Source organism: Abramis brama (assembly GCF_963993115.1).
Source record: "Abramis brama genome assembly, chromosome: 7".
NCBI classification, from domain to species: domain Eukaryota; kingdom Metazoa; phylum Chordata; class Actinopteri; order Cypriniformes; family Leuciscidae; genus Abramis; species Abramis brama.
The window spans coordinates 24,692,172-24,708,054 of NC_139969.1; the positions used below are offsets into that span (position 1 = coordinate 24,692,172).

General features: G+C 43.4%; 1 protein-coding gene across 2 annotated transcripts in view; it reads left to right on the forward strand.

Annotated features, from left to right (window-relative positions):
- Nucleotides 1-15,883, forward strand: part of dpydb (dihydropyrimidine dehydrogenase b) — a 146,298-nt gene that overhangs the window by 43,467 nt on the left and 86,948 nt on the right. The window contains exons 9-10 of one of the 2 annotated variants that reach the window (XM_084119557.1): nt 6,149-6,256; nt 6,567-6,736. In XM_084119557.1, coding sequence (XP_083975683.1) covers nt 6,149-6,256; nt 6,567-6,736 — 278 coding nt within the window. Of the gene's footprint in view, nt 1-3,303; nt 3,423-6,148; nt 6,257-6,566; nt 6,737-15,883 lie in introns of those variants that run through there. The other variant, XM_084119558.1, reaches the window with a different exon arrangement.

A 15,883-nucleotide genomic window follows, 5' to 3' on the forward strand; every position in this document is an offset into this window, starting at 1 on the left:
ACGCCACCAAGACCACCGCCCAGGCCATTGGACGGAGCATGGCCAGCCTGGTGGTGTTAGAGCGCCACCTGTGGCTTAACCTCACGGAGATTAAAGACGCAGACAGAACTGCTTTCCTGGACTCCCCAGTTTCCACCTCTGGTCTCTTCGGCCCATCGGTAAAGGGTTTTGCTGAGTGCTTCACTGAAGCACAAAAGTCTTTGCAGGCCATGTGACACTTCCTTCCCAAGCGTTCCAGCTCGGCTTCAGGTCGCCCCAAGAACGCGCCGACCCAACAGCCAGTCAAACCAGCACCGCCGGTCTCTCAGCCCCGCCCAGTGACTGAAACCAGCCAGCTGGTTAAAACTGGCTTTAAACCAGCCAAGCGCTTCCCCTGTCCAAAGCACCAGGGTCCCCGGCCTAATCTTACGCTGGACCCGGAGCCTCGGAAGCCGCCCTAATCCAGCAGAAAGGAAGAGAAAGGGGCCAGGTCTCGCTGTGGCTGGACCACCCGTGAAAATAGCTTGCGTGCTTCTTCCAGCCCCCTCTTCAGTTCAAGCGGATGGAGATGTTCTGATTGCAAACAACAGGCCCATTTCAATTTATGCACCCCTGCAAACAAACGCTGCCTACATATCAGGGTACATATCTCGGCTGCCTACATATCAGGGTAAACCACGGCTCTATCAAAGCCTTGGCCCCTTGGAAAGACACCAGCTGGTACCAGTCTGGTGTAAGCATGGGTCTGGTCTCACGGAGAAAGGTGATTTCAACAGACGCCTCCAACTTAGGTTGGGGGGCTCTGTACGAGGGCATGCCTGCCTCCGGCCTCTGGTCGAGCTCGGAGAAGCGCCTACATATCAACTGCCTCGAAATGAGAGCGGTCTTTCTAGCCCTAAAAACCTTCCTCCCACACCTGGCAGGACACTATGTTGAACGGATCAGGGAGAACAAGTGTGCAGTCCTCTTAATAGCCCCTCTCTGGCAGACCCAAACATAGTTCCCTGAGTTGTTGCAGCTGCTAGAGACAGCTCCCTGGCCTATTCTGCTGAGGAAGGACCTCCTCACGCAGGCTAACAGGACAATCTGGCACTCTGGTCCCGACTTGTGGGCCCTCCGTATGGTCCCTCAACGGGTATCCAGGGACCTCCTGGAGAGAGTCCTAAACACTATTGCTGAGGCTAGAGCTCCGTCCACAAGATGTCTCTACGCCCTTAAGTGGTCTGTGTTCACCGGCTGGTGCTCAGCTCTGAACCTAGACCCATATTCGTGTGAAGTACCACTGGTACTTTCCTTTCTCCAAGAGCTGCTGGACTTCCACGCTCAAAGTGTATGCGGCAGCCAATCTTCCCAATCTTTAGGGAAAAGCAACCTGATTGTACGCTTCCTCAAAGGGGCCAGGAGGCTTAACCCGCCTTGACCTACCTCTATCCCCGCTTGGGACCTATCTACGGTCCTCAGGGCTCTCAAGGGACCCCCTTTCGAGCCACTTCAGTCAGCTGACTCAAAGCCACTTTCGCTTAAGACCACACTCCTGCTAGCCCTAGCATCATTCAAGCAAGTAGGCGATTTACAAGCGCTCTCTATGAACGCTTCCTGCCTTGAGTTTGGGCCCAACGACTCCAGAGTCGTCCTCAAACTGAGACATGGTTTTGTACCCAAGGTGCTCTCGACTCTTTCCCCGACGGAAGACGATAGAGACTTGAATCTACTCTGCCCTGTCAGGGCTCTCAGAGTCTATTTAGAGTGTTCTGCCCCGTTCAGCCAGTCGGAACAGCTCTTTGTATGCTTTGGTGACTGCACCAAAGGGTCCCTGATCACGAAGCAAAGATTATCACGATGGATAGTAGATGCTATCTCTTTAGCCTACGCTTCAATGGGCCTTCAATGCCCCATAGGTGTCAGGGCTCATTCCACAAGGGGCATGGCCTCTTCATGGCCATGGTCCAGTGGTGTACTAATTGATGACATTTGTGCAGCGGCCAGCTGGTCTTAAATTTGTACGATTTTACAACTTGGAAGGGCTGACTCCAGTCAGAGCAAAGTCATCAGCTAATAGCACGGCATTTTAAAATGGGTTCCCATAGCGTATAGCTACGCAATACGAGTGAACCGTTCTCTAAAGGGAATGTACTCTGTTACTAACGTAACCTCGGTTCCCTGAGAGATAAGGGGACGAGTATTGCGTAGCCGGCCGTGCTATTACGCTGCACGTCTAGGTGCTGTCGCTTTAGTCGATTTGACCTGATTCCTATGGCGAAATGGGCCATTTATACAGTCAGCAGCCACGCCCATTCTGGCGTGCTTCGGCACACGCGAGGTGGGAAGCGCCCTGATAGGTTCGCGCGTCCTTGCTGCTTCGCCATAGGCTCGTGCAGTTGTCAAAGCCCAGCCAATCAGCGCGCTTAGACAGCCTGCACTGTGCTTGCTGTGCAGCTGCACTGCGTTTTAAAATAAAGGCTTCAATATTCTCGAGAAAAGGAGTTTTCCCATAGCGTATAGCTACGCAATATTCGTTCCCTTATCTCTCAGGGAACCGAGGAACCAAGGAACCGAGTACGTTTTGATTCCCAGATAAATCCAATTTAAACCTGGATATAAACAAAGATTGGGGAGTTTGAAAAAATACTAACAAAGGAATATTATGACTTCAAATGAAGCAGAAATATTTCAAATATTTCAGTTTTATGGTCACTACTCAAATAACCAAATTTATGTGTGAACTTTATAAACTTTGTACTGACGTTTTGTTTTTCAACTGAAGATACTCATTAGATCATTCTCAAATAATGCTTGTGAAGATTAATGTAGGTGTTATCATATTTGAATAGAGATCAATGAGATTTAGATAAAAACACCTTAAGGGTATGATTTCATTTATAGAACCATGTCTACTTCTGTACTAACCTTTGCTATAAAACCATTACCAGTCTGTTTATCACAATATTTCTCTTCAGCTACTGCTTGCAGTTGCCTAATGCATTACAGTCATACAGGAACAGACTATTTAATTTCTACATTGATTTGATCTAAAATATGTCAAATGCTGCTACGAAACAACTGCTCTTAGCAAAAAATATTTTTTAGACATATTTTAGCTGCACAACTTTGTGTATTTAACCGTTATCCTTATGTTACCTTGTATGAAGCACTGATGTTGTTCAGAACAGACTTTAAATAGCCTGTAATGATTGCAGAGAAGTACAGGCAACAGTATGTTTGTACCTGGAGCATCTGTTAACTTACAGTTACCTCCTGCAGTTTGTACATGTTAATCTGTTCTTTGATGCTTCGCTGTACAAAGTTTTCGTCTGATGCTTGAAGGCACAGAATGGCTTTTCCTTCCCATCACACACGAGGCCTTGGTGTTCATCGCTCAAACCGTGATGATGGGCATAATGAGATAGAGATTGATAGCCTCCATCATGCAGTACATCCTTGGGGTGAGTGCCAGCTTAATAGACAGATTTGAAATGACAGGGGGTTAAGTATCCCTTAGAACCATTTCTGTTTGCCCTTTGTCTTATCAACATGTTTCTTAAGGAAGCTGTCTGCCATTCCTCTAGTTCATTATTTAACCCTACATGTCTGAGGAGGACATAATTCCAAACAAACTCTGTTAGATCATTGATTTATATGCAGTTCCTGAAGTGTGATTATGCTCAATAGTTAAAGTCACTCGTTATTGTTTGTTGTCACAATGTTGATATAAACTGAACAAATCATGACTTTGCTGAATTTTTAACATGGGTCGTTTGCCCTACTACAATATGCCAGATGCTTTATGAATATTAGTGCTCAGGGTTTTTTTGTATTTTTTTTGTATAGCATGTAAGAGTACTAATATAATATAATATATAATGTATTACTATAATGGACTGGTATGAGAATCTGGGATAGGCTCAAGCATCCCTGCAACCCTACAGTGGACAAATGGTTTGGAGAATAGATGGATGGAATTAATTACTGTAATATAACTAATATGTGGAAGAGTGTTGCTATTGTGTGACAATATTGTATCACAATAGGTAGCACTCCAAAGTTACTACCGAATCAAAACTAGTTAACACATAATTTATAATTGAAAGGGTTTAATACCAGTATTTGGTTATGGTTACACTTGATATAGTTACAAAACAGATGAATGAGATGATAAAAACATATACTATTACTATTAATCAGCAGATTACAACTTCCCCCACCATACTAAAGGTGTGACAATTAATAGAACTCTGATGTATCTTGGCCTATAGGCCTTGATCACTATCAGCACCTTTTTGCCTTTAGGAATTCCAAATGGCCCTTGGAGGGGGTTGAAACAGTAAAGCAATGGTCTGTTGATTTTTATCCTTACACAGGGGAAAATGTAAACACATACCGGACAAATTAACAAAATGAACTTAGGGCTTAAATACAAAAGGAGCAGTAATCAAGGTAAAACAGAACAGGTGAGGGATAATTGGCGACGTCTGACAAAGCGGAGCCGGAGGGACAAGGGAGCTGGGTGGAGCCGTAAGGACAATGGCCCCAGGTGCAGCCGAGGGAGGGAGGAGCCAAGGTGGAGCCGACAGGTCAATGAGCCAAGGTGGAGAGATGGGCTCTGCAGCTGGAGGTGGAGCCAGGGGAGCCACTTGACTAGGCGGAGCTGGAGACCAGAAGACCAAAGGCAATTCCACATAGCATAGTGGAGTAAAACTAGAGAGGAGCTGACGGGAACCAGCGAATGCGGAGCCGACAGGCTGGCTGTCTATGGGTGGGATCTCTGGAGACAGAGGAAACTTAGAGCTGGGCGGAACCAGTGGAGACACCGGAGGCTTGAAGCTGGGCGGGACCAGTGGGGATGGGAGAACCCAGGAAACATCCTCTTCCAATTCCTCAAAATAATATGCAAAGGGCAGCTGCAGCTCACTCTCAGCGAGGGGAGTGTGGGTGGGGCTTTCCTCCATGCCCTCAAACTCCACGAGCAGTCCCATGGCAATGCACTGTGTTGCCGGCTCACGCACCTAGTCAGACTTTCTGTGGGGCTCAGGCTCCGGGGCGATGGTTGGCTCAGTCCTCTTGTCTGGCTTGTTCATCACGGCAGGCTCAGGCTCTCCGTCTGCGGTGGGCTCTGGCGTTTGCTCCGTGTGTGGTGTGGGAGGTGGCTGGTTTGGCTCTGGGTCTAGAGTTGGGTTGATGATGTCCTCCGCTGAGAAAATGGTGTAAGCTGATCTGTTGTTCAGCAGCACCCACTTCACAATCTCGATGACCAACACCGGATAGGCGTGCCTTACACTGTTCATTTAGGCTTGTTTGAAAAAATACACTCAGGTCTGGTCAGGGAAGGTAGTAAGGCATGCCAGGTCTAGAATGTCACTGGTGCGGTCCCCTATATTATTACCTTGCTCTAAACAGAGCAGCTGAAACGACCTGTAAACCATTTGTATAATACTCAATTTGAGGGTCCAGTATTCACAAAGTGGCTGTAGAAGTGCGCACGAAGACTAGGGATCAAACAAAAACAGTCTTTATTAAATCCACAACAGAAAAAACTTGCAGGGGAAAACATAAACACATACTGGACAAATGAACAACATTAACCAAGGACTTAAGTACAAAGTGTAGTAATCAGAACAGGTGAGGGATTAATTAGCAACCAAGGAAACTAATTATGAACACAGGCAACCAGGAATGGAGCACACAGTGAAAACGATACCAAAACATAACATAAAATAATATACATTACAGAGAGCAGGTAATAACCATGCATTTTTAATTCGGATAATAGCTCATTTTGTTGAGTTAAAAGTGACGTGAGGGTAGGTAGATTATGATAAATTCGATTTAAAGCAAATAATCTGCAGAAATGAAATTTAGACATGTTTAGAATAGACAAATTAGGCCACCAAATTTTATATATAATATATATATATTATTGAGGTTGCATTCAGAATCCACTTGGCTTAAAATGTTTAAATTCACAATACATCCGATGTTATATGTATCTTTAATGAAGCATTAAAGCAAGTGCAAGTTAGGGGAAAATACTTTGTAAGGATGAATATAACTGCAGACTTATAAGTTTACTATTAGCAGTGTTTCAGCAACAAGTCTTTGTCACACATTGCCTCCAAATGTATTCATCTTAACACACAATTTATTAATTTGTCTCTTTTTTCATGATGCACAGGTCTTCCACAAGCAAACAGGGACAAGATCTTTGAAGACTTGACCATAGAACAGGGATTCTACACATCAAAGGATTTCCTTCCTTTGGTTGCAAAGGCCAGTAAAATAGGTACCAAAAGAGAAAATCATTTTTGAACATGAAAATTATGTGAAATTACTGTATATTGGCTACCTGTTGCCATTCTTTCACAGTAATTTTACTTATTTCCTGTGTTCTCTTTTAACAATATTACACTTACTGGGAGAAAAAAAATTTGTTTATTACATGACTCTCCTGAATAATTTTCATTTGTGGGATTCAGTGGTCAAACTGTTAGTGTCATCTGGTATTTGATATTGGTTAAGTCTCTGTGCACTGAATTTTACTTACAATTTGTGTTATTTGTTGTGTCTTTTTCTGTGGCACGTGTTTTTTGCAGGCATGTGTAATTGCCGTTCGCAGCTGCCAAGGCTACATGGGAATGTGATAGTCCTAGGCGCAGGAGACACAGCGTTTGACTGCGCCACCTCTGCTCTCCGATGTGGAGCTCGACGAGTCTTTGTGGTCTTTAGAAAGGGCTTTACCAACATTCGCGCTGTTCCAGAAGAGGTAAAAAAATCAGTTCAGCAGCACCTGCAGCCAGTGATAAATTCCTATTGAAGGAACATCTGTATACCCCACGTCCTTAAAAAGACATTTTCTCTTTTTGTCTTCTTAAATTACATTTTGTGTGGATTTTGACATGGTGGGGTTCACTAGAATTTTAGCAAACTCTCTCTCCATCTCTACTGCTGACTGAGATGACAAGTAAATAGATAGACTGACAATTTACTGTGCACCTCTACAGAAAGAGATATTCTTACTTTGTTTGAAATTATTATTTGCTTGTATTTTTATTACTTGTATTAATATTGTTCTTATTCTTTTTCTCAATTTATTTTGGTGCTGCTCGTGGACAGAAATAACACAGTTCACCTTCAAAATTATCTTGTGCTGCGCCTGACAGACTGTTGCATAAAACCCTACAAAAAATATTCATGTGATGTATTCAAGGGATTTTCACTTAAAAAATGAGTGAATTTATATTCATTATCCACATTTCTCCTAGAACTCAATTGAGAACATAGCCCAGTTTCGAAAGCCATTGTCTCATTATTACTGATATTTTGCAAAATTCTATCTGTAATGTGGAATAGTTACATTAAATATCAATCATTTCAAATGGAACCATATCAAAGTTAACACCGCTAGCCGTAGATTACACAACAGACAGTCAGAATAAAAGCGATAAAAGTCAGCGGAGAAAAATTGAAAGGCCTTACTTAATGGAATAAGCTGACAGTAAAAAGATTCAGAATTAAATATCTTTGAGAACTGAAATGAAATCTAGTGTAAAATCTGGAATGGTCTAAGCTGGAGTTAAACGTGGATCTTTGTCTGTGAATGAGAGGTCTGAGATAAAAATAAACATGTGAAACCATGGTTGGATAGCACACAGGTCTATGTTAAAGACACCTCCCAGCAAACACATTTACATTGTGGCATGTGGCACGTTGCATTTCTGCTATGGCAACGTCGCTGTCTACGTGCTCGCAACATTGTAACAACGTAGAATTGTAAGACATGACAGGGCTGTAGCAACGTTGTTGCGCGACATTCAGCAACTGAGAGACAACGTTCTGACTATAATTTTTTTTTATACTAGAATGGCCTATAGATATTCCCCATTTAGCATTTTATGTTTTGAGGTTAATTTTTAATTAGTCAGATGTTAGATAATTCTATACTTTTTAAATGTTGTTTATCCTTATTATTAGTTAATGGGGCTATCAGTAAATTAGCCTAATTATAATCAACACCTGCAAGTGTACACTTTGAAGAGTAAAAATGACAGAAGGTTACGTTAATTCAACTTTATTAAAACTGCATATGGTAACCAAATTGCTCTTCCAAAAGGCATACATTTGTGAAATAAAAAAAAAACCCTAAATAAACGAATATACAAATTTATTTTAAGTATAATAAATAAAACATAAAAAGCAAAGGCAGATCAGAACGTTTAATGAACAAAACATCTCGTTACTGTCGTAACCTCGGTTCCCTGAGATGAGGGAACGAGTATTGTGTAAGGCCAAATCTTTAAAACGCAGTGCAGCTACACAGCATACACAGATGAGCGGGGCACCCTTCAGTGCAAACGGGGCACCCTTCAATGCTTCCAGGACCGTGGAGAGGTCCCAGATCGGCACAGAGGGGTGTCGCGGAGCGTTTAGCCTACTTGTCTCTTTAAGGAAGCGCACGATGAGGTCGTTCCTTCCTAGTGATTGTCCAGCCACAAGAGCGTGAGATGCTGTTATGGCCGCCACATATACTTTGAGCGTGGAGGGGGTGTGACCCGCATTCAAGAGCTCTTGCAAAAAAGCGAGTACACTTGGTACTCCGCATGAGTAGGGGTCCAGGCTCCGTGCTGCGTACCAGCCAGAAAACACCACCCATTTCTGAGCGTAGAGGCGCCTAGTTGAGGGCGCTCTCGCTTCAGTGATGGTTTTTAGCACCCTATCCGGGAGACACCCGGGTACCCGTTGAGGGGCCATACATGAAGGGCCCACAAGTCGGGTCGGGGATGCCAGATTTTCCCGTTCGCCTGCGTGAGGAGATCTCTCCTCAGCGGAATTGGCCATGGAGCTGTTTCCAGCAGTTGTGTCAACTCAGAGAACCATAACTGGGTCTTCCAAAGAGGGGCTATTAGTAACACTGCACACTTGCTTTCCCTGTTCCGTTTGATGACCTGTGGTAGCATCGTGACCGGAGGAAATGCATATAGCGGACGGCTCGGCCAGTCGTGGGCAAGCGCGTCCTTGCTCTTTGAGAAAAATGTTTGGCAACGAGCGTTGTCTTCTGAGGTGAAGGGGTCGACCTCTGCCTCGCCGAAGATGCTCCATATCAGCTGAACCGTCTGAGGGTGAGGAGACCATTCCCCTGGGGGAACATTGTCTCTGGATAGCATATCCGCACCCTGGTTCAGAATGCCTGGCACATGCGCTGCCCTCAGCAAGCGCAGGTTGTGCTGAGCCCATTGAATGAGACTCTTGACCATGGCATGCAGGTTGTTTGACCTGAGACCGCCCTGGCGATTTATGCAAGACACCACTGCCATGTTGTCCGTTCGGACCAGGACATGGTGGCCTTTTAGATATGGGAGAAAAGCTTTCAGTGATAGAGCAACCGCTCTCATCTCTAGACAGTTTATATGTAGGCGCTTCTCCGGGCTTGACCATAGACCAGAGATGGGCCTGCCCTCGTAAAGGGCCCTCCAACCTAGGTTGGAGGCATCTGTCGAGATAATTTTTCTCTTTGAAACCACACCCATACTCACGCCAGACTGATACCAGTCGGCCGCTTTCCAGGGAATCAGGGCTTTGATGCAGCCATGGCTCGCTCTGATTAGTAAGTGGCCAGATCGCCACGCGTGAACTGGTACACAGGGTTTTAGCCAGTGCTGAAGAGGACGCATGTGCAGTAGTCTGAAATCTTTTGAGAGGCGTGCAGGCGCCTGCTTTGAAAGATGCTGCTAGGCGTTGAATGGTGAGCGCGTCTTCTGGTGTAAGGCGCACTTTCATTCGTATATAGTCTATCACTGTACCCAGGAAAGAAATACTCTGGCTGGGAGACAGTGTGCTCTTGGAAGCGTTGATCCTGAGACCCAGGCATTCTAGATGGCTGAGGAGCCAGGATCTGTGAGTTATCAACTGCGCCTCCGATTGAGCTATAATCAGCCAATCGTTGAGGTAGTTTAACACTTGCACTCCCCGCTGTCTCAGGGGGTTAAGTGCTGCGTCCATACACTTTGTAAATGTACGAGGTGCTAGTGATAGGCCGAACTGTAGTACTGTGTACTGGTAAGCCTGCCCCTCGAAGGCGAATCTCAGGAATGACCTGTGATGAGGCGATATTTGGATGTGAAAATAAGCATCTTTTAGATACACTGAGAAAAACCAATCCCCCGAATTTGCGCGAGGATCTGCTTGGTTGTCAGCATCCTGAACGGACGCGTCATCAGCGCTTTGTTCAGGTGTCTGAGGTCTAGGATGGGCCTGAGGCCACCATCCTTCTTTGTAACGAGGAAGTAGGTAAAAGCCCGACTCGCTTTGTGAAAGGGGAACTGGTTCGACAGCTCCCTTTTACAGTTTTCGACACTTCAGCGCGAAGAACGTGGGAAACGTCCCTTCTCACTGTCGTTTCGACCACGACTGAAAAGCGCGGGGGTCTGCGAGCAAACTGTAGCGAGCAGCCTCGTTTTATAATGTTTAACACCCATTCTGATATACCGGGGATAGCCTCCCAGGCCTTGGCCCGCATAGCTAGGGATTGAATGAAGACTGGAGACGGGCTGCTGTGAGATAGGGACCCGGCCGTCCAGCCGTCTTGTGCTTTTAATGCTGTGTGAACAGTACTCGTGCAGAGGCGCACGCTTTACAGCGGGCCCACCCTTTATCACATCTCCAGTGCGAGCTGATGTGGAAACAGTTTTTATGTGTAGGGGTGCGTAATAAATCTACATTTATTATTTCTCCCACGCTGGCTGGGGGGAGAGTTAATACTGTGTTGCCAGTGTTTATGTGCATGCTTCATAGTGGGCACACGCACTACATTCATTACACTTCCAGCGTGAGCTGGGGGGAAGCTTGATACTGTGGGAACAGTGCTTATGTGCAGGGGTGCGTACTTTATAGTGGGCACACGACCTACATTTATTACACTTCTAGCGCCGTGGCTAGGAAGGTTTTCGAGGCTTGGGGTCCAACACAATTTTGGGTCGGGGTCCCCGTTTCATATGCAGGGGTGCACACTTGCAGTGGGCACACCGCCTATCTTTAGAACACCTCCAGCATGGGCTGAATGAAATCTGGGGCCAGACCACTTCATGATAGGGACCTAGCCGCCCAGCTGCTTTCATGCTCATGTGCTATTGGCACTGTGCTTGTGTGCAGGGGTGCATACTTTATAGTGGGCACACAGCCTACATTTAGAACACCTCCAGCGTGAGCCAGAGGGGGAAAGTGCTCTTTCTTCATTAGAGTCGCTGTTGGAATAGCGTATGTTTGCAGGGGAGCGTACATTACAAGTGGACTCTTTGGCGCGAAAGCCTTCTGGCAGGCTCTGACGTGCCAGGACGCGAAGTGCCCTGATTGGTTTGCGCATCTGAGCCGCCTCGCCATAGGTTCGTGCAGTTGCCGCAGCACAGCCAATGACCGCGCTCGTCGCTCATCTGTGTATGCTGTGCAGCTGCACTGCGTTTTAAAGATTTGGCTTCAATATTCTCGAGAAAATGAGTTTTTCCATAGCGTAAGCTAGCCTTACGTAATACGAGAGACCTCTCGAAAGGGAACTGGGTTCTGTACATGGCAGACAGGGGAGCGTAGTCGAAAGCCGGGCGATAAAGGTCGGTAACCGGAATCAGTCCAGGAAACATCCACAAATCCAGAGGAGCAAAGAAACAAATGAGACTAAATGGCAGAGAAATCAAATGAAAAACTAAACAGTGCGAGCGAGGCTACGTTAGTCACATTAGAAAATTATTCTCATTCCACGAGAGGCATTATAAAAACACAACCTATGGCTCTGAACGGTGGTTTAATGTCAACATTGTGACAACGCTGTAACAACCTTCACCACACAATGTAGTTATAGCAACCTTTTGGCCATGTTGTTAAAATGTTGTTAGAAGGTTGGGTACGTTGTGCTCTGTGTTTGCTGGGCTTGTCTTTATTAACATATAGAAGGCTAAAGTTTTTTTTTTTTAAACAGTTATCACATTACACGAAAAAAATAATAATAATTCAGGTACAAACAACTAAAATTATATACAATAAACATGTTCAGAATGGTTATACCTTAAAACATAAAACTGAATACATCATGGTGTATTATAAGGCATATAAATGCACTGTAATGCATTCAATGTACTTTTATGCATTTGGATATGTATAAAGTATTATGAAAATGTAGTGAACTACTATTGTAGTTAAATGGTGGTAGAAAAATGTGTGTGCAGTGAAAAATTCTCAATACATGTGTGCACTGTCATGACTTGAACAGAGGTAATTCTGTGGGTTCAGATGCAATATCGTCTTTCACTTTATTCTAAATAGTTTATGAATAGTATTTTAATTAAAGTCTCACCTTTCTCCAGTTTATATTGTATACAATGTATATGTATATACTGTACCTGTTGTCTAGGTTAGGTAGTGTCAAACACATTAGGCTAGAGGATGAGGTATTTTTATTGGTATTACCATTGGAAAGACTTTCCGATCTTAGGTAAAAAGCAGAGTTGAAAAAGAAAAAGTAAAAGAGAAAAAGTGAGAGAAGTTTCTGTAAAGGTGACCATGTTGAGCTGTTATAATGGGCAGCAGTTTATATAATAAGATTTATTTTTCTGTGGAGCTTTTTAACAAAGTAATTAAGACATATTCTTTTCTCAATGACTACTGTTGCAATGCTGCCATGGCAACAGTGTCAAGAAAGTTAAACTTAGAAATGTGTAACTACAGAAACTATTAGCTCTGCCTTTGCTGTGCGAATGCTCAAATAGGGGTGTGCTAAAGCACCGTGGCCGTAAATTATAATGGAGGAATTTTTATCAAAGGGGGTAGTTTTACTTCTACTCTCAGTTCTTGTACATTTAAGGAATTTAGCAGATGCTTTTATCTAGACTTATAAAAAGTGTTTTAGCTTGACGTATGGTACCATTGTGATCAACAGATGGTAGGCATGCAGTTTAGAACATTATCTGCTAGGGAAAAACTTATTTGTGTACACATACAAATGCTTACTGGTACAAATAAAGCTAATATAGATGCAATAAAACCTAGTGCAAATAAACAAGCCAATGCAAGGTTTCTTTTCAAAATAATACTAATCAGTTTACAATGGAGTGAATTGCAGAATGGAGTTGATGGGGGGGTTGACTTGCACGCAATGTACAAATGACAAGGTCTTGGCAAGGGTAGTTTTTAGATGGGATACACAGAAGCTTGTTTTTGATAAATATAACTTCAGAAGACAGCTGTTCATCTAGGTAGAAATGTTTGCCAGACATGAGTTGTTTTGTGATGTACTTGGTTATCAGAGGATGGCAAAGTGAGAAAAAATTGAATATCAGCTCAATAAGAATGACAGATAAAGACAGGAGAGGTGATGACTACAAAACCATTTGGTGTACAGGGAGAAAAGAATTGGTCTGAGTACAAAACCCTGTGGAACTCCAATGGGTGTGGAGATGAAGTTGATCCTTTCCATTATATCTTGTAGGTTCTTTTCTGAAGGTATGATGAAAACAGTGTGAGGGCAGACCCTGTAATTCAATCACTGTGATTAGGGCTGTTTTTGTTGAGTGTGCCATTTTAAAACTAATTTTCATCAATGAAGTTGTTCTTGCAGGTGTAGCCTGAGATACACTTTAACAGAGCATGTGTTTTTTTTATGTGGTTTTACAGTGGTTTCGCTACAGTGCTTTATTTTATTCATTTTATTTTTTCCCACTGTTGTTATCCTGCATTATCCTATCATAACAGACTTGTTACAAATTTTTGGGTCACTACCCATCAGTTGAGAACCACTGCTATTCACTGCTGAGGAAGGGCAGTAAAGATCCCCATAACCTGCCAGATGTCCATGGCTACAAGCCAATGTGAAGATGACCTGAAGTTGGGGGAGGTCAGGTCAAGGTGGAGGTGGAGGTGATGAATAGGAGTGTTAAGATGAAGAAAAGCAGGTTCGAAGAGGGGGTCGGAAGTGCATGTGGAAGGGTTGTTATACTCTAAACGCTTGTGAACCTTGCAAATGGTTTATACTGGAGTGTTTTATTGGAGTAGATTCTTAAGGCTAAAATAAATGATGCAGTGGTACAGATACCAGGAGATAGACTGGAAGGAGTAGGAGAACCTAGTGGGTGATGTAGTATGTGGAAGATACAGAAATGCTTTGTAGACGCTTTTAGACTATTTTCCCTAGGAGGTTTGGGTCTCCAAAAAGTAAATGGCACAGTACAGTAAAATGGGTAATGCTGTCTGTAAGCAGGCCTAGGAAGATGTTCAGGTCTTCTGTGAAGTTTTCTAGGAGTCCCGGTCAGAGTCCTGCACGGGTCCATTTTTGGAGACCCGCCCCCGCCCGTACCCGCAAAGTTCAGCACCAGATCCGACCCGTCACCCGTGATAATATCAAAATTAAATCCGCACCCGCCCAGACCCGTTAATATTCGGCCCGTTACCCGACCCGTGCCCGCGATAAATCACACACAAGCTAAAATCTATTGAGCGGTGGGGGCGCGTTCATAGGGTGCGCTGCCAATAACGCACCTAAAAGCTGTCACAAAGAACTGGGAAAAGTAATGATTATTAATATGTCAAATATATCAAGGATACATTTCAATTGTTTATTAATAAACAAGTGTTTTCTGTGTCAAAGTTGAAGTTGACGATGCTGACTGACTCGCGATCTTCGCAGTAGTGAGCGCGCCAGAGAGAAAATCACATTACGGATTGCATAAGCAGAGAGCAGTCTGCTTTCTTTTTCTTTTATTTTTTTTTATTGTTTTGTTTAAAAGTAGACATTTCATGATTTCTATTTCTCAGGTCTGTGAGGCAAGTAGCTTATACGCTGAGTTTCGGTTTATTTAAGAGACGAGCCTCAAGTTCACGCGCCCGCGCCACCGTGTCGTGATTATTGCCTGCTATAGCCTATTTACCTCCTATTTATTGAATCCAATAAATTGGTTGATGAAACATTGATTAAAATTAAGATACAATTAATACGAAACGAAATTCACTTTAAAGAAAGGTTTTCTACATAAACTTAATGAAATGTTCAAAATCATGTCTGCCCACTGCATTTGTCTCCCGATATTCGGGATCATCTTATCTTATTCATGCTTTTCACTTTTCATATAATCAACATGAAATTTAAAAAAATATATTATTTTATTTAAACATGAATATGAAACTAAATCGTTTTTAATGACAGGGCTACAACACATACAGTACAGAGAAATTTAATGTCGGAGCATTGCCGGTGAGCATTGTGGAGGGGGAGATAGGCTACGATTTTCGATCATTTATCAATATTATTTTGCTTGATATGCCAATTCTTAATATTTGGTGTTTTTAATGTTTGTTTGAGATCTCTGTGAAAGTTTTAATTGTAGGTTCGTGGCCCTGAGTGTCGCGATTTCGGTTTCATTTCGCATATAGCCTACAGCCCTTATAATCATAGATGACGCCACCGGTTTTTATTTAAAAGAAAGACATATGTATATATGTTTGTATGTAGGCCTATATATGGGCAATTTATATGCACAATACTTACTAAAATATAATTAATATCATTTTATTGCATTTGTATTAGTTGTTTGAAGAGTAAAAAAAAAATCGGTAGGTCTTAACACAAGTTCACTACCGGCAAGTCGGTCGGACTAAAAAGGGGGAAAAAAAATAATTGGGTTGGTCCTAAATTGACAGGGTCGGTCGGGTTACTGCAAACAAGAATATTTTTAAGGACGGCCTGACTAAAACACATATTTGCGTATGTGTAATGGTAATTTAGACATACAAATATTGCACATATTTTTCATCCGTTACCCGCCCGCAAGGAGTTCATTATCCGCCCGCATCCCTGCCCGTGAATTTTAGGAATGTCACAATCCACCCGTTTTAGCCACTTTTATGCCCGACCCGTTGCAGGACTCTGGTCCCGGTT